This window comes from Dreissena polymorpha, chromosome 7 (assembly GCF_020536995.1).
Source record: "Dreissena polymorpha isolate Duluth1 chromosome 7, UMN_Dpol_1.0, whole genome shotgun sequence".
In the NCBI taxonomy this organism is placed as follows: domain Eukaryota; kingdom Metazoa; phylum Mollusca; class Bivalvia; order Myida; family Dreissenidae; genus Dreissena; species Dreissena polymorpha.
Window position 1 is genome coordinate 10,871,365 of NC_068361.1, and position 24,854 is coordinate 10,896,218.

At 35.5% G+C, this 24,854-nt stretch overlaps 1 protein-coding gene across 1 annotated transcript; it reads right to left on the bottom strand.

The window, feature by feature from the left end:
* Positions 1 to 2,253: 2,253 nt before the first annotated feature.
* Positions 2,254 to 21,084, bottom strand: LOC127838245 (kelch-like protein 2). The gene is made up of 11 exons (XM_052365867.1): positions 20,976 to 21,084; positions 19,331 to 19,559; positions 16,696 to 16,871; positions 14,033 to 14,129; positions 13,330 to 13,581; positions 10,613 to 10,736; positions 9,828 to 10,028; positions 7,461 to 7,562; positions 6,810 to 6,941; positions 5,940 to 6,080; positions 2,254 to 2,842 (listed from the first exon to the last, which is right to left on the bottom strand). Exons 1-11 carry the CDS (start codon positions 20,981 to 20,983, stop codon positions 2,643 to 2,645), a joined length of 1,662 nt encoding a protein of 553 aa, XP_052221827.1. The 5' UTR covers positions 20,984 to 21,084; the 3' UTR covers positions 2,254 to 2,642.
* Between the last annotated feature and the right edge of the window lie 3,770 nt (positions 21,085 to 24,854).

The window sequence follows — 24,854 nt, forward strand, 5'->3', positions numbered from 1 at the left end:
TAGTTTGTATGATATTCTGACCAAGTTTCATGAAGACTGGCCAATAAATGTGGCAAATATAGCATCAATAAGTTGTTACTATAGCAAAAAAGGAAAACTGCTTCTCTCGGGCAGCTATGTTTTTCAACAAGCCAGACGAATTTTGAAACTCTGCCGGGAAGTCAATAGAACAAAGTTCTTACAAAGTTTGCTTTAGATTCCATCAAAATTTGACTTCTAGAGTGATAACACTAAATCCATATCATGAAAATGTCCTGCTCCCTTGCTGCCATGTTTTTCGACAAATCCTAACTATTTTTGAACTTAGCTAAGCTATCATTAGAACAAATGTACTGACCAAGTATTATAAAGATTAGACATTAAATGTGACATTTAATGTTAACAAGGTTATATTATAAATGCCCTGCCCGCACGCTGCCATTTGTTCAATGGACCGGTACCATTTTCTTACCCAGCCCAGATATCATTAGAACAAATGTTCTGACCAAGTTTCATGAAGATTGGATTATAAATGTGACTCCTAGACTGTTAAAAAAGCCATATAAGGAAAAATGCCAAGACTCCTGGCGGCCATGTTTTTCAACAGACCGAAACCATGTTCGAACTCATCCAAGATATCATTATAACAAATGTTCTGATTAAGTTTCATGAAAATTAGAAAATAAATGTGACTTCTAGAATGTTAACCTTTTTTTTTTTAAATAAATATAAAGAAGTGAAACTCCAGCTGCTGGAGCAGTATTGAATTTTCATTAAAAACAATAAGTTGGTAAAAGCCATATAAGTAAAACTGCCCGGCCCCTGGATTCTCCTGGACTCCTTAAAAAAGATTGGAAAAAAGTGACGCCTAGTGTTAAGGTTTTACTATAGCAATTAACAAAATCCCGCCCCTGGCGGCCATTTTTCTCTACAGACCGAAACAATTTTGGAAATCGTTCTAGATATCATTGAAATAAATGTTCTGACAAAGTTTAATAAAGATTGGACAATAAAAATGACTTCTAGTGTTAACAAGGTTCTACAAAACTTTAAAAGCCATAAATAAGGAAAACTGCCACACCTCATGGAAGCCATACTTTTCAGCCAAACAGAACCTTTTTAAACATCGTACAAGTTATCATTTGGGCACATGTTCTGGCCAAGTTTCATGAAGATTTGACAATAAATGTGGCCTCTTGAGTGTTAAAAAGGTAAGTGTTGACGACGCACGACAGACAAAAGGTGATCACAAAAGCTCACCATGAGCGTTGTTCTCAATTGAGCTAATATAAAATGTATGTGCCCCAACATTTAGATACACATTGATGATATACATAATGCATTGGATGTTCCTATATTCTTGTGAATAACATCAACTATGAATTAGTTAAATATCACACCATATTATTTACCTCAGGATGCGTTTTCAATGTAAATAATAATATGCCAATTGTGTTTTTCTGTATTTAACCAAAATATATTCCAAGGATTTACTTTGACCACATAGTAAGATAAACACCATTGATAAACTGTAGTAAGACGACAGTTTACTTTGCACCAAAACAAACTGGACATTTTGGTTATCCAGACAAACGCCACCCGGACACTCGGCCCAAGGTTTTTTGCATTCCCGCACAATCAGCACTTCGTTTATTTGTCCAGCACGGCCATAGGCACCCGTTTCATTTATTCACCCAGACAATCGGCACCCAATTAAAGGCGGTTGATATATCCCGTCAACACTTTTATGGACTGATAAGTCTAATCCCCTCATTGGTTTGATAAAATACATGATTAATAGATCCAGTTAACAGTTGTGTTTGCAAACTAATTAAACTGTGGACTGACTAATCTCGTCAAATGTCTTTATTGCAAAATCATTCAATGTTGCATGGCCTTTAATTGGGGCCTAATGTTCAGTTGGACAGTTGAATTTGGTGCCAATTGTTCTGGTCGACAAATTTACAAGGTGACGATTTTACTGGAATGCCAAAATATGCAGGGAGCCGATTGTCCGGATGCCGTTTGTTCTTAAATAACAATTTTGATTTCGTCTACAAACTTTAAAATTTGACACAGTTTTATGACAATTATCAGGTTGCACATTACATGTGCAATGTCACCGGATTAATAAAAATTTAGAGTAAATTATTATTGAAGAAAATCTTGGAGTGCAAAATAGGTGTCACAAAAATAGTTATCTTGACTTAAAAAGAGTATTTGAAAACTTGCATGTTTCCATTTTCTTAATATATAAATAACTGTAAGTTTTTGCATGCAATTCTATCATTTATGTTCACAAAACATATAAATTAATAATATGATACCTATAAAGAAACTATTGCTTTAATAAAAAAAGTCAATTATTAACCTTTCTAGCCATCATCTGAATATAAGAGAAGCATCATGCGAAAATGGGTCTTGCATCATATTCCACCAGCCTAGTTCCAGACCGGCCTGCGTATATCTTCAGTCTTGTCATAAGCTACCCGCTAATCCGCTAATGATTCCAAAAAACTATGGTAACTACAGCGGACACAGTAGTCTGACTGCATAACTAAGCAGGTTGGTCCAGGGCTACATTTGCCAAATAAGGCATAATATCAATGTTTGCATGATGCGGCTTAGATTGTCTGGACACACTTGTACAATTGAGCCTGGTTCTAATAATCCCAGTAGCATCTTCCTAGATATGAAGGTCTGTCTATGATTGCGACTACAGCTCTGCTTCTTCTCTTCATCAGGCTGGAAGGCAGCAACGTCCACATGTTTTCTTTAGGGTCATAACATTCCACTGAGAAATGTACACAAAATCTCTCTTCGCCACCCACTACATATAACAATCCGTGGTGTGAAACCACACCTGAAAGATATAAACAAACGAAGACGTTATTGAGTGATAAACAAAGATGCACATACATCAACACATAGAGCCAGCATGCATAGCTTTTCCTCCTCAAATTAGGTTTATGATCCTTCAAAACTTTAAAACTCTTCATTTCTAGTTTAATCATCTCTACTACAAAATATGAATATGACCCAATAACAGTTATGCAATAAGCAAACATATCATACAAAATATAAATTCAGGTAACTATTATAAAACTTTGCAATTAACATGCTTATCCAGGCAGAAATTACAGCTTTTACTTACAATTACACACTTCACATGCATTCAAACACGTTTTTAAAAGTCATAGTGTATACATACAGATATGAATTTCTGATTCATTATGTCTACTGGTATTGTATACGAGGTACATTACAAACTATTACATATTTTACCTATTTACAGATTTAATGCCATTACTGTGCACATTAACAATAGCAAATTCAGTGGTATTACACTTCAAAACAAGTTGTTCCATACAAGTATGTTCTGAAGTCAAAACGAAACTACGTCATATCATATCCATCTTTCAAAATAAAACAATACACATTATTTAGTTTTGATGACCTGTAACACTTTGCTAACAATTACAATGAATGTTTCATGCAAACATGGATATTATGCCATATGCAGCCAGGGAGCTACCCTGTCTGCTTTGAAGTCCAAAAAGGTTTCCTGGTCTCATAAGTGGTCAGTATAGTTACAGACCTGGCCTGGTATTCATAAAGCTCCTAAGGGTAAACTTAAGAAAATTCTTAAATAATAAAAAAATCCTCAAGTCTTTTACCCTTTGATTTTGGTGCCTTTTTTCATTTAATTGGTTTATTTAAGTTAATTTTGCAAAGAAGAACAGTATTATGGCATTACAAAACTGAAATCATTAGAATTTCAATAGAAAATTGAATTTGAAAATTTCCCCTTTAATCCAGCTTATGTAAAGATTTGCCTTAAAAGCTTTATGAATACCAGCCCAGACTGCACAAATGGACCTGGACTCGGTGAATATAAAACCTGGAATTAGAGCTTAAAGTCCTGAACTTATGAAAATTTGAATCATGACATCCTCATATTGGGAAATTCGCATCATGAAATTAGTAATTTTAGGTCTCATTGATTACTTGGTACCTATTTGCACATACTCATTAAAATAATCGTTTACAGGCATGCAACAATGACCATTGTGTACTAAAGTTGGTATGAAGAGCAAAATCTAATAACGAACAAACGCAATCAATAACTTGTTGTTTTTCAGCTCTAACAAAACACTGTCTCTCGCTTTTATTTGTTTGAAAATGTAAATAATCTTTGATTTTTATGTTCATGCTGGTGTTTGCAACCCCTTGGCACAGCATAATTAAAGCTGCTTATGTGTCGTTATAAAGACAGCTCCTGTTTGTTGTACATAGATTGTTCCTGAAGCCTAACGTTGTCAAGGGAATGTAACCATGTGACCGATGACTCCGTTTATTTATTTTTCGAGTAGTATTTACTACAATGTATTATGACTCATCTCAGTAAAAACAACAATCAGGTTTGAAACACGAAAAGTAAAATCGATGGAAAAATACACTAGAAACAGCTCTATTGATTGACTAAATTGAATAATGGGCCTGGACTAAGTGAATATGGGACCTGGACTTAGTAAATTAGGGGCCTGGACATAGTGAATAGAAGACATGCACTCAGTGAATATGGGACCTGGAGTCAGTGAATATGAGACCTGGACTCACTGAATATCTAACCTGGACTCAGTAAACATGAGACATGGACTCACTGAATATGGAACCTGGACTCAGTGAATATGAGACCTGGCCTCAGAAAAAATGGGACCTGGACTCAATCAATATTGGACCTGGACTCAGTAAATATGGGAACTGGACTCAGTGAATATGGGAACTGGACTCAGTGAATATGGGAACTGGACTCAGTGAATATGGGAACTGGACTCAGTGAATATGGGAACTGGACTCAGTGAATATGGGAACTGGACTCAGTGAATATGGGAACTGGACTCAGTGAATATGGAACCTGGACTCAGTGAATATGAGACCTGGACTTAGTGAATATGGGACCTGGACAAAGTGAATATGGGACCTAGACTCAGTGAATAATGGACCTGAACTCAGTGAATATGATACTTGGACTCACTGAATATGGAAACTGGACTCAGTAAATATGAGACCTGGCCTTAGTGAATATGAGACCTGGCCTCAGAGAATATGGGACCTTTACTTAGTGAATATGGGACCTGGACTCAGTAAATATGGGAACTGGACTCAGTAAATATGGGAACTGGACTCAGTGAATATGGGAACTGGACTCAGTGAATATGGAACCTGGACTTAGTGAATAGGGGAGCTGGACTCAGAGACCTGGACTCACTGAATATGGAACCTGGACTCAGTAAATATGAGACCTGGACTTTGTGAATATGTGACCTGGCCTCAGAGGAAATGGGACCTGGACTTAGTGAATATGGGACCTGGACTCAGTAAATATGGGAACTGGACTCAGTGAATATGGGAACCGAACTATGTGAATATGGAACCTGGACCCAGTGAATATGAGACCTAGACTCAGTGAATATGGGACCTGGACTTAGTGAATAATTTACCTGGACTCAGTGAATATGGGACCTGAACTCAGTGAATATGTGTAGTGGAGACAGTGAATATAGGACCTGGACTCAGTCAATATGGGGCCTTGACGCAGTGAATAAGCGACCTGGATTCAGTGAATATGGGACTTAGACTCAGTGAATATGAGACCTGGATTCAGGTAATATGGGACTTGGACTCAGTGAATATGAGACCTGGATTCAGTTAATATGAGACTTGGACTCAGTGAATACTGGGAGTGGACCCAGTGAAAATAGAGCATGGACTCTGCAAACACGGGAATTGTACTTAGTGAATATTTGATTTTGACCAAGTAAAGATTGTTCCTGGAATGGCTAAACATAAACACACAACCAAACCAACTTGTGATCCAGTGACAGCTCTAATTCGCACAATAATAGTAATACAAAACAAGCATTATTCCCTTTCATTGAATTTAAAATAAAACAAACCTGCATTTCTACGACATTTTTGCATGTCTGCCAGTGGCGTCCAAATGTTGGTCTCAGGATTGTACATCTCTACAGATTTGAGGCACTGATACTCAACCTCTCCCCCCACCACATACAAAACCCCGTCTATCACTCCGACACCTACACATAGATATTATTTACTTAACCAATGTTAATTACTTTTCCTTTAGTTAGGCTTAATCAGAATATTTACTATATGCTGAGGTGAGTTTGTACTAGTTTCGACTGTGCAGGAATAATTTAAACACACTTTTTATAAGACCAATATATACTGTCACACTTCAAATATGAGATATGTGGTCTTAAAATTTCAGAGGAGACAATATTTAAAAGCATTGAGCTTTTCAGGTCTATGGAAACCATGTGAGCCTCTAGGCTTAGCCAGATATGAACCCAGGGGAAAATTTGTTCACCCTTTTTAAAGGGCCAGTATATAATTGCATAGTCCTATAATCAACTACAATACCTCTGAACATTAGAGATTCGCGATTCTCGGCCTAAGGGTTTCATGAGACGATTATTTAAATACTTTTTACTATTTACCTCAATATAAATGATGTAATTCAAAGGGTCAAGTTATCAAACAATATATTTTTTTATAAATTTAAAACGAAGTTTTCCCAAAAAGCATTTCTGTGAAGTTCTGTCAGGCAGTTTTATTTCAACACAATGGTGCAAAAGGTACCATGTCCTTTCAAATTTAAATGCCATATGGTATCCTTTTGCACAAAGTTTGCGAAGTTAAAATACAAACTATTGGCAACAGATACATGCAAATATGCGCACACATTCAAAGGGTGAATGTTATGTATTTCCTGAACAGCTTTTCTATATCAGCCGGTAACTCACCAGCGTCATTGCGCTCGCCTGACATCTCAGCCACAGGGGTCCAGACATCATCCAAAGGGTTGTAGCGCTCTACGGAGGTGATAAATGAAGGACCATCACCCCCATTATCCCCACCCACTGCATAGACAAATCCTGCAACAACAAAATAATTCATCAACTTTAGTGAAAACCAAACAAGAGCTCTCACTTAAGTACTCATATAATCTTTCGACACAGTTTACATCTTTGGCAATTTCATTCTACATTTTGACCTTTGATCTCAACAAGGATCTTAAACTTAAAGATAGTCAGCTTGACACACTCCCATATAAGATAATATTTCTGCAAACTTTAAAAAAATTATTTGCTCAAAAGCACTGAACAAAAGAGCTATGACTATGTTGACAAATGCATGTCTTTTACATTTAAGTTTGAATTGTGCCCTTAAAGTTGTATGTACATGACACAGAGCCATATCACACGCTTTAAACAATCAATTACCATCATATCAATATTCATGATAGTATTTCAAACAATCTCTACAAATCGCACAGAAAAGAGACGGTCTTTGGACTGACATACCTACCTAACGACACACATGTATAAAGCTTGTTTGAATAAGCGCATAACTTTTGTTTCACATGTTACACCTGTGTTATGTGTAGTATGTACCGTTGAGTACTCCAACCCCCAATGAACACCTCGCGGTGCTCATGTTGGCAATTGGACGCCACTCTCCCGTCCGAACATCAAAACACTCGGCAGATATGAGAACTGAAATAGAGGGCAACATTTCAATTACTGGAATCAAATATGCAGATATCAACTGTAGCATGAGATGAGGCTGCAATATTTATGATAGATATTTTAAGAATACTGCTTTATGGGAATTTACACACATGCATTATTGTTTCTTAATAATATATTGGAACCAAAAATAGATATTTAGTGGAATATTTTACATACAAGAGGCCCAGAGTCGCTCACCTGAGAGCAAAAAATGGAAAAAACTAAGATTTAAACTAATCCGACAAATCAATAAAACCATATTTGACCAAGTTTAATGATGATTGGAAAAAAATATGACTTTAAGAGTGTTCACAAGCGTTTTTACTATATAAATATAAGGACTATGTTACTAGATGGATCAAAACAATTTTTGAACTCAACCGTCATATCCAGGAAACAAATGTTCTGACCGAATGTCATAAAGATTAGGCAAAAAATGTGTCTTCTTTTCACTATATACATAAAGAGAAAACTACCCCACCCCTGGCGGCCATGTTGTTTTACTGATCACGACCATTTTGGACCTTGCACGAGATATCCATAAAAACAATGTGTTGACAAAATGTCATGATGATTGGGCAAAAAATGTGACTTCTATAGTGTTCAGAAGAATTTTTATTAAATATATGTACGGAAATCGACCCCCTCCGGGGGCCATGTTTCTTGACGGATCGAAACCATTTTCAAACTCAACCATAATATCCAGGAAGCAAATGTTCTGACCAAATTTCATGAAGATTTGACCAAAAATGTATCTTCTATACTGTTTTAACTCTTTACATGTATACATATACAGAAAACTGCCCACCCCCTGGTAGCCATATTTTTAAAATAATCATGACAATTTTATAACTCGTCCGAGATATCTACAAAACCAATGTTTTGACCACATTGTATAATAATTAGGCAAAAAAGTGACTTCTAGATAGTTCACAAGCTTTTTTTACTATGTAAATTTTACGAAATTGAATCCTCCCCCCTGGCGGCAATGTTTTTACCGATCCGAACCATTTTCGAACTCAACTGTCGTATCCAGGAAACAAATGTTCTGACCATAACCAAATGTCATGAAGATTGGACAAAAAATGTGACTTCTAGAGTGTTCACATGCTGTCACTATAACCATATAAAGAAAACTTCACCGATCTAGACCATGTCAAACTCGTCCGAAATATCAACAAGAGCATCGCATTACCGGTGCCAACGCTCGGCTGCGGGTACAGTTTTGAATAAATGAAAGCTTGGCAGATTTTTTAAAGAGAACACAGTGACCTTGACCTTTGACCTAGTGACCCAAAAAAGGGTGTGGCGTGTAGAACTCATCAAGGTGCATCTACATATGAAGTTTCAAAGTTGTAGATGGAAGCACTTTGATTTTAGAGCCAATGTTTAGGTTTTAGCATGGCGGACGCCGGAAAGACACGACACGATACGACGAGCTGGCTATGACAATACCTCGGGTTTTATCCGAAAACTGCTGAGCTAATATAACTAAAGTTTGAACAAAGTTTCATGAGGATTGGGCAAAAATTGTGACTTCTAGAGTGTTCACAAGGTTTCTCCACAGCCATATAAGGAAAACTGCCCCGCCCCCTTACAGCCATGTTTTTTAACAGATCGGAACCATTTTTGAACTCAACCAATATATCAATAAGACAAACATTTTGACAAAGTTACATTACGATTGGGAAAAAATATGTGTCCACAAGGGTTTTCTTTTTTTTAAACTATTGATCTCGTTTTTGCCCCAGCATGACCCAGTTTTGAACGCGGTCAATGTATTATTGGAACAAATGTTCTGACCAAGTTTCATGAAGAACGGACAAGAAATGTGGCCTCTAGAGTGTTTACAAGGCAAAGTGTTGACGACGAACGACGGACGACGGAAAAAAGTGATCCTGAAAGCTCTTCCATGAGCACGTTGTGCTCAGGTGAGCTAATACAAACGATCGTTATTTTATTGAAAACCTTACTATATGTGATTTAAATTGTGTTAAGAACTCTGACAATACTCATACAATTATGAATAAAGGAGATGTCATATTTAATGTTAAATGATTCATGGGCACGTTACCAACACTAGTGTGAACTAAACTATGCAGATGTAGAAAGACTAGTTGAGTATGGATTAAATAAAGTTTTCATTTATAATCTTTTAAATAAATACAGAGAACATGTTAGAATTGAGATATGTATATTTTTAAATAAAATCTCGAAAGTAATATTGACAAATTATTAAAACAACTTTACCCAATGAGCGATCAATACCCCCGACAGCATATATGACATCATTGAGCACAGCGACCCCCAGGGATTCGCGCCGTCGATTCATTGCAGGGCAGCTTGTCCATAGGTCCTTGGAGGGGTCGTACATGACAACTGTAGACAGTGACTCAAAGCGCTCATTGCATCCACCGACCACATACACCATACCGTTTACAACAGCAACGCCTGATAAACAATGACACATTTCATAAAAACTTTATTAATTCACTAATAACCCAGTAGCCCTTTTATGCTCTATGAGGAACCTAATTCAAATTTTGAACATTTTTTTATGGCAAGCCAATGTTCCAATTGTAAAATGACACCTTTCAAATTGTTTCAAATGTGTGCAACAACAACTTGAAAAGCAAATAAAAAAAATGACCTACCCGTTACGGACCAATGATTTTGGTAATTCTTAATTATACATATGCATACTATTTGACTCTAAGATACAATATACAGTACAAACATTCATATGACAAAAATATGTTATTTAGATTTGATGAAATAAAAGTGACTTATAAGAAAAACTGTTTCATGCATAACAGTATAACTTCGTACAAGATAGGAATATAGCGTAACAATTGTGCAAAATATGCGTTTATAACATGCAAGTTTGCAAATTTTGAAGTACCATTTTAATTTAAAACAAATTTATTTTTATGATCTTTTTAGCAATAAATATATTAAACCAACGGTCACAATATTTTAAAGATAATCCTTGGACAGGATGTGGCCCCAGCTCAAGATGTTCATATAATTCTCACCACATCTATATCTCCCCGACGGCATTTCTGCCAGCTGTTGGTACCAGCGGTCTTCCTTGAAATCAAAGCACTCCACGCTGCTGAATACTTCATTCATTGCATTTCCTCCTATCACAAGCATCACCTGAAATGTGTAGCCTCATAGTTAAGAGTTTGTATGTTGTTAATTGCAGGCCAGACTATAATGACTTATGATACAGCTTTTCTGATAAATACCAATACTCATGAACTGTATTCTATATGAGTCATGACATGCAAAACTAGTATTATGCAATAAGCAGCCAATTGAGCTCCAACACGGCCTGAACATTAAAGCAGTCTTGTCGGAAACTTCGCAGTCCACCATAGTCAAGCAAGGTTTTGTTGTTGTATACGCCAACAGGGTAGAAAAAGCGTACGTGGTCTGGAGCTATGCTGGTCATTATATTCTATAATTTAACAAGTTGTTCGCGCTCTATAAACTCTTCACCACTGGGGCATGCATACAGTTAATATGTGGATTATGTACACCATTAAAGTATGCAATGGATTGTAAATGCATACAAGGCATACTTTTTTAACATAAAATAAAATTCAATTTGTGACGCAAATTAATCTTGCTATTCAAATGCATAACACGATAAATTATTGTTGGTAGTTGTTCTTCATTTTTTTATTATATGTAAAATAGGCAGATACTATTACATTAAACTCTCTGAGTTAATTTTTTTCACCAAAACACTTCCAAAATTTGCATTTGGTTACTTTTCATGTGATAAGGTAGCAATTTAGCCAGACTTAAAAATGGCAGGGGGCTGGATCCTGAAAAAAGCAGCAGGGGACTTCTTTCATGAAAAATCTTTGCATGGTAAAGAATTTACATTGTAAGTGTTTATTATTAATGGTGTTTCTACCCAAGTTATTATATTAAATCATCCATTCAACATTATTCCATGAGGTATGTTCTTTATTGAGTATAATATGATGTCAATATTAAGTAATATAATATGAAACTTATAATATATAATCATCACTATCTAATAAAGAATTTCACAGTGCGTGTGTCTGTATTTACCAGAACACAGAAATAAAAAGGCACAGAAAAGAGATGTATTTTTAAAAGGATAGCATAAAATGGAATGACCCCATATTTTTAAAGGGTGGGTCATAATAACTGAAGGCTTACCATCCCCCTCCTTGCGTTATTCTTCTTAAGAAAGATCCCAAAATAAAGGTTTAAAAACATAAATTGAACAGTACAAACCGCACTTTTTTATTCTACAAGATATTCGTTGAATTGATATGCCCCGCTAAATAAATTTTTTGGACACAAAAGTGTTCTGGATGGAAAACGGATAGACAACGCAAAAAATATCCTTATTTTAATTCAATATACCTAAACAGTATTGACAAAAAAACTAAGAAAAAAGTATTTTAAGGAACAAAGGGTGATTATTCTGCATTAAAAGGTGGTGTGCAACAAACGTTGGTGTGCATCGTTTGCTTATCTATGTTTACACTCACACCAAGTTTCAACAATATTCTTCTGGACACAAAAGTTTTCTGGGCGGATGGACAACGCCAAAACAATCTCATCCAGATGAAAGGACGGATGGACAACGCCAAAACAATATCCTCCTCTAGATAAAATTATGTGAGAAAGAAAGACAGACAAGTCAGCGACTAAATGCCCTCCCTTGTTGGAGCACAAAATCTCTAACCTGTAATTTCTAAGTACAAAGATGTATACATAATTCTGGAAAAAATGCTGGTAAATTCAGGGGTTTAGCGTACAACCTTACATGAAGCATTTGTGTTACCTTGGCCCTTGATGTGAGTCGTATGACCTTACATCAAGTATATTGTGTGACGTTGACCTTAACCCTAGACATGAATCTTACATATGACACACAGCAAGGACGAAGATGGAGAAGAATTATGGAAGGTTATTACAGAATCCACTGATGCATAGAAAAAATAATGGCTAAATAATAAATATTTCTACAAATGTGTGACCAATTGATGTGTGACATTGACTTTGGTAAAAAACACAGAGGTCTTGCACTGCCTGATAATTGAGTACACTTTCATCAGGACGTTTTGATAATCCATTTTAGTATGGTAGAGTCCTTACCAAATAAGACATATTTAATCAAAATGTGTGCTTTTGACCTTTGTATGTGACTTTGACCATGACCCTTGCAACGTGGATCTTATATTTGACACTCAGCTAGATAATGGAGAACAACTTTGGGCAGTTATTAAAGAATACATTGATGCATAGTAAAGGAATGACTAAATTATGTATAATTTATCAAATTTGTAACCTTTGACCTCAATGTGTGACCTACACTTTAGCCCCTATGATTATGGGTGTTGAATGTGAAGCAACCCCAGATGATGGAGAACAACTATGGCTAGTTTCATGGCTCTGGATCATGTGTTAATGGATATAAAGCTCTAAGCTTATATTAAAAACCTTTTTTTAAGATTCTAAGGGCCATAACTCCGTTATTAATAAATATAAACTTATAACAAGTTTCAATGAAATCCGCCAAAGCACTTCCAAGATATGGCACCAGACACAAAACTGCCGGACGGACGGAAAGACGGATGGGCGGAAGGACGAACAATGCCAAAACAATATCCCTTTGCCTATGGCGGGGGATAATTAAAAGCAAAAAAACTTTATTTACAAAAGCTCACCAGTGTGTGACTATTCAATAAAAATATTGTACCTTAGAAGTTCTTGGTATGGTACGGGGTGTCTTAAATGTCGCCTTCTGCTGCCCCTTCAGCAAATGGAACTGTTTTGCTTCAGAAAGGAAGTCCTTGCAGCGACTGTTTGTCTTCATGAGTGGTTCCTTTTCCACGCGCTGCACAAGATATTCATGTGACATCAGCGGCAAACGGACATTTTCCATGAGTTGCGAGATAAATTCCTGTCGGCTATCGTCATGATTCACCCAAGACAATACTGCCTCAAACACCTGCATGGGCAGAAGTGTAGATCATAAGAGGTAAACATCTTAAACAAAGTAATTTTAAGATGAGCCTGAAGCGCCTTGTTTTATTTTAATTAGTACTCTTGCTATAATCAGTCCTTTTTCTAGAAATAGCATTACAACACTCACGGCAGTCATGAATTTCAGTAAGGATGAAAGTCACAGCTGCCTTGTCACAAGACACATGGTGCACATGTTGATTGGATAACTTCATTTGTTCATAAGCTATTAAACCCCCAATAATTTATTCAGGAAACCACACGATTACTATGAAAATTCCCTTAACATTGAAATAGTTGGCTAAACTAAATCTGGTTAAAATGTCTTCATTCTAATGAACTAAAGTAGAGTTTCAAAGCAGACATCAAATTTGAAATTGTTAGCAAGGATTCAATAAAGACATATCGATTTCTACCACTATTCATCAAACCAGTACCTGTTCTTCCGAGGTGACATCCAGCCGGTCAATACGGATTAGACTGCATATACTTTCCACTGGCACTGATAGGAATTCTTCACACTGGATGATTTCCCTGGAACAGAGTGCACACTGGATTGATATTTCCATGTTAGAACTGAGTGCTCTTACCGACTTTCATTTACATTTCACATGCACTTTTAAAAGACATAAGTATGAACATAATACCCAGCTGAAATGTTGAATAAAGTATTTGAGCTCCAACATGGTTACAGGGCTGCTTTTCTTGATTTTGGGAAAGTGTCTGGCCTTCCATTTTGGGGAACAAATTTATCAACAAAACTGAAAAGGGGGAAGAAATTTCACAAAGTAAACTTGCAATTTGTGGAAATTTGCATCAATTTTAAGAAATTCTCTAAGGGGAAGGGGCATTTATAAGGCCCTTGCAAGGAAATAAGCTAATTGATATCCCCCGCCAATTTAAACATTGTGACAGACGGGCGGACTGACGGACAACACCATTTCTATATCCCTCCGCCTTTAGCGGGGGGGGGGGGTATTAATTAGTCTAAATGTACAATCAATTAAGAATGGTTGGTGAACATGGGCCAAACATGCGTGTATCATTAGTATTTGGGAACATCAAAAACTTAAAACATAACATTTTATGCATATATTTTTTGATAAAAGGAAATGCATTTATGTACAAACTAGTTTTGAAATGCACGAAAGCAGTTCCACAATATGCTTCCGGACACAAAAGTTTTCTAGTCGGATGGATTTCCCCAAAACAATCTCATCCAGATAAAAGGACGGATGGACAACGCCAAAACAATATCCTCCTCCAGATAAAATTATGAGAAGAGGAAAGACAGACAAGTCAGCGACTATATGTTCTTCCTTGTTGGAGCACAAAATCTCTAACCTGTAATTTCTAAGTACAAAGATGTATACATAATTCTGGAAAAAAATGCTGGTCAGTTTAGGGGTTTAGCGTACGACCTTACATGAAGCATTTGTGTAACCTTGACCCTTGATGTGAATCGTATGACATTACATTAAGTGTATTGTGTGACATTGACCTTAACCCTAGACATGAACATTGACCTTAACCCTGGACATAAATCTTACATATGACACACAGCAAGGAAGAAGATGGAGAATAATTATGGAAGGTTATTACGGATCCACTGATGCATAGCAAAATCATGGCTAAATAATAAATAACCTTGACTGTGGTCAAAAACACAGAGGTCTTGCACTGCCTGATAATTGGGAACAATTACATCAGGAGATTTTGAGAATCCATTGTTGCATGGTAGAATCCTCACCAAATAAGACATATTTAATCAAAATGTGTGATTTTGATTTTTGTGTGTGACTTTGACCATGACCCTAGCAACCTGGATCTTATATTTGACACTCGGCTAGATAATGGAGAACAATTGTGGACAGTAATTACATAATCCCTTGATGCATAGTAAAGGAATGACTAAATAATGCATAATTCATCAAATTGTTGACCTTTGACCTCAATGTGTGACCTTGACCTTAGCCCCTAGGATTAAGGATGTTGGATGTAAAGCACCCCGATATGATTGAAAACAACTATGCAAGTTTCATGGCTCTGGCTCATGTGTTACTGGAGATAAAGCTCTTAGCTTATATTAAAAAGCATTTTTTCAAGAAACAAAGGGCCATGACGTTAGCCTATGGGATTATGGGTGTTGAATTTGAAGCAGCCACAGATGATTGAGACAACTATGGCAAGTTATGGCTCTGGCTCATGTGTTTATTGAGATAAAGCTCTAAGCTTATATTAAAAAGCTTTTTATTTCAAGATACAAAGGGCTATAACTCCGTTATTAACAGATGGTTTACAATGCCATTTGGCGTGCATAATCCTCTTATCCATATTATATATATATATATATATATATATATATATATATATATATATATATATATATATATATATATATATAATGAAATCGGCCAAAGCACTTCCAAGATATGGCCTCTGACACAAAAGTGCCGGACGGACGGACGGGCGGACGTAAAGACGGACGGACAACGCCAAAACAATATCCCCCCACCTATGGCGTGGGATAAAATGCTTGGGTTATAACAGATTTTTACTCGTTTGTCTGATTTTGGCACAAACTGATAAATGCAATTAACATTTGAATATTTATTGCTGCGATTTCAAGATGAGTTCTTCAGTTATAAATAAAAAAAACAATAGTTTGGAGCACTCAACATAAGTTATGATAATTGCATTTAGTGCCTTACAACTTTTGTGAACAGTACTCAACCACGAAAAAGACTTATAGCCATGTAGGCTTGCAAGGATGGCATTTCCATACTAGAAGAATGGCACAAAAGAAACTAGAGCTTAAATAATTGAAATACTAAAATCGCCATGGCTTTTATAAAGCATGCTCTCAAATGTATTATTTTTATAATAACGTAATCATAACATCTAAAAAATAATATTTCCATATGATGCATGAACATTTGAAATGATCAGACAAGATTTAATTTGAAACAGGTCAATTACAAAAAAGCTATACAAAACAGTATTTTGAAAAGGACATACAGACGCTGAGAACAGTTGCTTCATCAAACTTATAACAACACCTCGTGACATTTCCTAGAAATATCATGACAACATTCCTTACGTGAAATGTTCTTCGCAGTATCTACTGGCGTACGAAAAGAGATCTGAACAGGAATGCAAATCCGCAAAAGCTTTGATTCCTAGAGCGTTTGAGGTATTCAGCTGTGAGTGAAGAAAATTACAACACTCGTCTTGAACTTGGGACATCTGCAAGATACTGGCTGCTGGGAGCAGTGTCTGCAAACATTAAATAACCACTCGATCAATTTGATTCCAATAGTATATCACGTTCAACGGGCTTTAAACAGGAAATTTAACTGTCCTTCGCAGGTGCGTTTTAATTTCCCAATCATAATCAGCAAGGCGCTTGCAATTCACTCATAAAAAATGTATTTTTCTACAACTAGCCCTTCTGTAGATCAAAGCGATATCGTCTTCACCGAGTATTTTAAGAGCCCATTTACGACCCTCTGTCAATAACATGTATCTCTTTTTCCAGCTAAAGCTTGCACGGAGGCGGAGCGTCGATGTATTGGAAAATCGATATTGGCCAATTAGAGCGCATGCTTAGCATGGGAAACAGCACTCACAGGCAGTCGATACCTGCAGTAAAATCATTCAGACGACGAGTATTGCCATAAGTGTTAGATTTTGTGACAGTTTGTTGGCTTTGTTTTCTACCACACACATCCGTCACTCATTGTACCATTCAACAATGAAATCTTTGCAAGTTACTCAGACGACTAATGATGGCAACTTTGTGTAGCCCTCGTTGGAATTGTGCATTTTATGCATAATATGGTCACAATATTTGTTTGACTCGGAAAGCGTTTGAATAAATCATTGTTCAATGAATTACACCCAGCTATCAATGTTTTGTTGAACTCTTAAATAAGCATGATTAGATTTGTAAACAGAATCGGATCCGGACGTAGATTTCGCGACACCGATCGGTGTATTTAGTTGTAATTATGTCTCGTTAATCCGGATGCTTCCCAACATGGGGGCGTAATTGCCCATCCGCCGTATAAACAAAAGCGCAATCACCAAGGCGTGAAGTATTGTTGTCTAAGGCTTAATTGCCAACCCGTCGTTTAAACAAAAATGCGATCACCGAGACGTGAAATATTATTGTGTTTAGGCGTGATAGCTAATAGGCGTGACAAAACATGGTTGGACTCCGACTTTAAACTTAAATTGATGTGGGCATGACACGATGCATCTTAAATGACACACTTGGTCAGATGTTTGATTTTCTTTAATGTCTTTAATGACCTGAACACGCGACCAATTAAGACGCTGATTACAATCGGACCGTCATCACAAAACTGTTACTCACTTAAAATGACTCATAGAAAGTGTGTACAGCAACGAAATATCAATTCAATTATAAGCTATATATTTTATGCAACAATAAATTCACCAACACTTTCAACTAGACGTTGTGCATGTCTGCATAATTTTTGCGCACTTTTTATTTATCCAAAGGAAAATGAAATAAAGTGATCCCACGTTTATCCGGACACGTCCGTTCCGGCAGAAATTTCCGGATTAAGAATCCCGGATTATCGAACCAGTGCCGTTCAAGAGTAAAATATTTACCTTATGACATAAACCTTATGTTTATGTACATTTACATACTTATTTCGCATCAAGAATGCTATTTCATGTTACGCAGACATTTATTAAGTTTAAAAAATCAAATGTCGTTAAACAATATAAATAAAAAGACGCATAACCGAATTTTAGTACATGTACACAGATGACGCAAAGCTTTGTGAATGTTATAATCAAAAAGTTAAGCGTTGATAGCTTAGAATTGAATCGATATTTCGTTGCCCCAGGGCGTTTGAAAAGATCCTGTGGAAAGCACAGATAAATCACATCGATTGTATTTGACACTGTTATAATTCGTATATGTAACCTTAGTCTTTTTAATTTTGATAAATAGTTGGAAAATGTTTCAGGTTTTTAGCTCACATAAAAGCACACACAAGAGGATCATGATGGCCTCAAAGCAGTCACCCGAGGTCATGGTACAACAACTGTCAAATAAACCAGGTGACATAGTGACCCAACATGACCTTGATACAAGTATCACCTTCAAATTGTAAAATCATATTTCATCAAACCGATTAATAAAAGAGGCATCTAGAGTGATAACAAGGTTTTTCTAGGATTTGACCTACGTTTTGGAAGCATCAGACATTTTCGTCACGAGTGCTCTTTTTTCATATCACCTTGAAGAGATTTGAAATAATGTAAGACCTGTGTGTCAGTGAATAGACGTCTATATTTGTTGTCGAACATAAACTGTGAATAAAAACATAATTTATACAGCGTTTATTTTGTTAATCTTCATTGTTCTATGTTCCTTTCATATATTTTTTTAAAACAAATATTACAGAAAAAATACTTTGGTTTGGGTTAATTCAAGTTAGTTAAAATTGATTAGCGATAGTGAAATCCCTAAGCTGTTAGCACAACAGTGCCAATGCCTCAAAAATAAAGCCAATACTGCCTATCATGCCTAGGAAATGTCAAGATAAACATTCCTAACGAGTTTTATTAAGACCGAGTCATGAATATAGCCTCTTGAGTTGTATCAATGTTTATGTAATACTTGACCTAGTTTTTGGACGCAAAAGCAAGGCTTAAGTGTTTAGCACAATTCAAGTTTCAAATGTTCATGGTACCTGCACATTTCCTTCAGTAACCTGTAATCTTGACGTGTATAGAAACTCTATCAATAGTACCAGTGCTAAAGGGTCTATTTCGTGCAAAGTGATGCGGTTGGCTTTGGCCTCAGCCATATTGCCAGTGAACATGGCGTAGAAATACTGGCTGCAGGCACACAGGACTACTTTATGACAAGGAATCTCTGTTGCACCTGCCACCAGAACGACATCGCATATGACATTTTGTCTGAAATTAAATTGAAAAGTAAAAATATGAAGCAACCAAATCTGTTATAATAATAAACATGTATGTATGTGCTAAACTGGTTTGAACACATAAAACATAAAAATGACTCGAGGAAAAAAACACAATTGTGACCATCTATCGATATATTCAATAAACAAGTAACATAATTTCTAAATTTATGCAAACAATACAACAACAAACGACTTATCTTCAAAGATTAATTCTCATTAAATCCTTGTCAAGCTTTTTATTTACAGCATGTTTAACCACGCAAAGCAATAGTTCCATACACACTGCAGTGATATGATTTGGTGACCAATTTATCACGTTTTTATATAAACTTAAACAGTAATTGAACTTTTTTAGAACTTCTACTTACAAATTAACAAGTTTTTATTCTATCAGTCATTCTGTTTTATCAACAAGGGACCAAAAAAGCTTTGGTGGGATGGTTGGACGGTCTTTCAAAAATAAAATAATAACAAGAGCTGTGTTCGTCAAACACAATGCCCCCTACTGCGCCGCTTTGAAGCCATATATTTGACCTTTGACATTGAAGGACGACATTGACCTTGACCTTACACATTTTCATGAAGTGCAGTGAAGATCCTATGACATTTCCTCGAGTTATTTAGCGGAAACGAGAAAAAAGAGAAAAACGCATTTTTTTCGATGATTGAAGGGCCGTAACTCAGAAGTGTCTGAGTCAATTTGACTGATTATCAAACTTGACCTTGATGTTATTGCCTTTCACATTTTGTTTATAGATTAGGGTCATGTTGGTAAAGAAGTATGCAAAATATAAAAGCAATATGTCAAGTGAGTAGGATAGCTCCACTATGTATATTTCATATATAATAGTCGAGCTAAAAATGAACGTGTGGAATATTGATAAATTTTTATTATTTAAGTAGACATAAGACCTTAAAATGCACTTATACCTATTTTTCTTCTTGTTTGTTGTATTTGTCTTTATTTTCAAGCTGTTAATGAAACAAATACTCGGAGGGCATGCATGTGATGTCATCACGAAAGTCTTGTTTTTAAGGCAAACGAAAATGACAATATTAGGTTCCTATAAATAGGCCCAAGTACGCTGTGAAAGAAAACACAATTTATACTCTTCTGAAGAAACATGTAATTACTAAGTGAATAAATCTTAATTGATAAGCATTTTGGGTACAAAATAAATACCTTCATCGATAGAAATCAGGGTCAAAATATGTTGGTGCCATTTGCTATACAACGTCATATTAATGTAATAGTTCTTCTTGGATTTTTTGAGCTTTTATGAGTACATACGAACAGCTCAAAGTTCTTCCTGGTGAAGGCAAGACCCATGTTAAAAAATACCTGTTTGCCTATAAAATCGAGTTCAATCAACCAATAACTGGGTACATCACAACAAAATCTTACCTTCTCATATCATTTAATAAAGAAAACGTCCTCGCGGTGTGGTCTGGGTCGGTAAACTCGCGACCTGAGTTCCTAGCCCTTTTTATCTTTTTTGCGCTGGTCTCACCTCCTATTGACATGGTGGCCTTTGTGTGCTAAAACAATAAAATACGGAAAATCATAAAACATGAAAACAACTTACACATTCTAGTTTAAAATAAATATTAAAAATACTTTTATCATAAATAATAATAATTAGAATTTCTAGTTATACATAATAATAATAATAACAAAATGTCAATATATGGTAAACTTTTTATCAGAGTAGCTGTTTAACCCAGCTTTTTACCTTAAATGAACTTTTACATAACGCCAACAGACCAGAATGACTACACTTCATTTATTTTATTGGATTATTTTAAGCAAAATAACCCAGGGCATTAGCAACATAACCGCTTCTTTGTAGTTTATGATGTTACACTGTTCAGTGTAGGGAATTGCAAACTACTATCTGCATTTCATACGAAAAAGAGACACACATTTTGGCCAGCTACACTTACACATTGCCAGTAAATTCCATTCCCAATACTTTCAGAGTCAGTGCTGGGTAAATCAATCATCAGAGGAAGAGGTAATGTAGTATAAATAAACGACTTAAGTTGATAATTAAGTTTTGCTTTCAATTTAACGAAAATGACATGAATTAAGACATATTGGTGGTATCGGGTCGTTTCGCCCTAAAACCTGTTCTCCCTAGGTCACCCTGAGTTGTTTCACCCTTGGTCGTTTCGCCCGTACAAGTCGGTTGTTTCGCCCTTATTTAATTGAAATATAATATTATGGTTTTGTAAATGTTTGTTTCGATCTGAATAGTATTTGTTTAACATATATCGAGAAAAATTAAGACACATATTTGATTATTTTGCAATTATCTGTTTGATTGTAATTGCAATTAATTAACGGAAACATTATGTAACATTATGTTACAAACTAAGTATCACGATTAATTAGTTTGGCAGATTTTTTTTTTCCAACACATTTCATTTCATATCTGGTAACGCGTACATACAGAACATATACGCAATACATCTAAAGTCGTAAGTTATCTATATAAATATAGATAGTGACATAAATATAGATAGTGGCATAAATATAGATAGTGACATAAATATAGATAGTGACATACTAAGCTATTATCATAATACAGTGGATAAAATCCCTAGTGTATGTTTACCTTAAAAGAAAAAAAATACTTCAATATAATATACAAATTTAAATTTTTACAAAACATTTGCATTTTCTCTAAAAATTATGCTCAAGAGAGTAAATAAAACTATGTTGATAACAAGATCACAGACAGTATTTCTTTGTTGGAGATAAGATATCCAAATTTTACAAAACATATGCATTAAATTTCCTCTAAATATTATGCTCTGACATTTAAAGTTTACAAACTTAGAGCAAACTGAGGAGAGGCTGTAAATAAAAGTGAGTTTCATGTAATTTTGTGTTGGAAAAACACTAAAACAACTTTTTATAAGAACAGAAGTAAAAAAAAAAGACATTTTCCAGTATGTATACATAACTAAAGTATTTACAAATTGTAAAAGGCAGATAGGATATGCATTTACAGATGAAAAAATTGCATAGTAAGCAATAATAGGTACCTTTAATAAAAAACATTTCCCAGAATGTATACAAATATGCATTAAATGTTAGAAGCAAATAGAATTTGCATATTCAAAAGATAAAAGGAATAGACAAACAAAAATAGGTACATGTAATTGTGATTAACCTACCTATAAGATTACAACTTGGTTCTTTGAATTAAAATCTAGTATTTGTACAAAGTTGTAAACAAGACAACAATAGCAAACATAAAATTTAAATACTAAGTTTGCTCTACAATGGTAGTAAACAATTCCCATTCACTGTCAAAGGATTCTGAATTATTTTTTTAAATTGCTTTTTTTCTTAAACAAGAGTTCCGCGGTCGGAGATGACCGCATTGAAGCCGGATTTTTGATTTAAATGACAGGAAAGTACCTTTCGTGTTTTTGTCAATGCAATACTTAAATTACTGAAATATTGTTCAAAGGTCAAAATGAAATGTAAGTTGTTTTTACCTACCAAAGTTATAAGAACTTTAACATTTTTACATTCAAGGTCACAGTGACCTTGACCTTAGAATGAATGACCTTGAAATGACCAGTGGTCATCTAAGTGTGCTTGCAAACCTTCATGTCAAGTTTGAAGACTCTATGTCCAAGCATACCAAAGTTATAACAATTTTAACATTTTAACATTTAAGGTCACAGTGACCTTGACCTTCAAATGAATGACATTGAAATGACCAGTGGTCATCTTCTAGTACTGGCCAATCTTTATTTCAAGTTTGAAGACTCTAGGTACAAGCATACCAAAGTTATAACATGAAATAAGAACTTTAACATTTTTACATTCAAGGTCACAGTGACCTTGACCTTCAAATGAATGACCTTGAAATGTCCAGTGGTTACTTACTAGTTCTGGCCAACCTTCATGTCAAGTTTCAAGACTCTAGGTCCAAGCATACCAAAGTTATAACAACTTTAACATTTTTACATTCAAGGTCACAGTGACCTTGACCTTCAAATGAATGACCTTGAAATGTCCAGTGGTTACTTACTATTTCTGGCCAACCTTCATGTCAAGTTTCAAGACTCTAGGTCCAAGCATACCAAAGTTATAACAACTTTAACATTTTTATATTGAAGGTCACAGTGACCTTCACCTTCAAATGAATGACCTTGAAATGACCAGTGGTCATCTGTTAATCCTGGCCAACCTTCATGTCAAGTTTGAAGACTCTAGGTCCAAGCATACCAAAGTTATACCATGAAATAAGAACTTTAACATTTTTACATTCAAGGTCACAGTGACCTTGACCTTCAAATGAATGACCTTGAAATGACCAGTGGTTACTAACTAGTTATGGCCAACCTTCATGTCAAGTTTCAAGACTCTAGGTCCAAGCATACCAAAGTTATAACAACTTTAACATTTTTTATATTGAAGGTCACAGTGACCTTGACCTTCAAATGAATGACCTTGAAATGACCAGCGGTCATCTGTTAATCCTGGCCAACCTTCATGTCAAGTTTGAAGACTCTAGGTCCAAGCATACCAAAGTTATACCATGAAATAAGAACTTTAACATTTTCGAGCACGCCGCCCGCCCGCCCGCCCCCCGCCCCCCCGCCCGCCCGACAACATCAATCTATAAGCCGAGATTTTTTCGAAAAAAATCCGGCTAATTATCATATTCATACTTAATCACTTAATGTATTTTTTGGCTCCTGTAATGTTTGGAATTAATTTACTCATTTTACACTTGTATAAGTATATTTTAATAAACAAAATAACATTATTTAGGGTTCTAGCTGCCTTTGTTAAATACCCAAGGAGAAAAGTTTTCTTATTCATGAAAGGAAACAGTTGTTCTGGTAATATATCATTAATTAATGCTTTAGAAATCTGACATTCCCAGAATAAATGTTCTAAATTGTCCTCACTTTGTTTGCAAAAATAACAGAATGGATCATCAGTTATTTTCATTTTGTTCAATAGACTATTTGTTCCAAGAATCCTATGAATTATTCTGTATTGGAACCACTGAACCTTCACATCATTTGTTATTAAAAAGGGAAGTTCAAAAATACAATTCAATTCATTTTCATTAATTATGGTATTGAGTTTTATACCCCATTTTACTTTAACTGAAGGTTGTTCATTGTTTCTATTTACAATATTGTATAGTCTTTTTGCACCAGATTCCTTTTTTAATATTAGTTGTAATAATGGGGGCAAAAAAGGTTTAATCATGTGTTGAGTGGGACAGGGTACACAATATTTTTTAAC

Coding starts and splice junctions, on each gene's coding strand:
- LOC127838245 (XM_052365867.1), bottom strand. Junction 10,737..13,329: donor CCATACCAAGAACTTCTAAG/GTACAATATTTT, acceptor TACACATTTCAG/GTGATGCTTGTGATAGGAGG. Junction 6,942..7,460: donor GGGGGTTGGAGTACTCAACG/GTACATACTACA, acceptor TTGTTGTTGCAG/GATTTGTCTATGCAGTGGGT.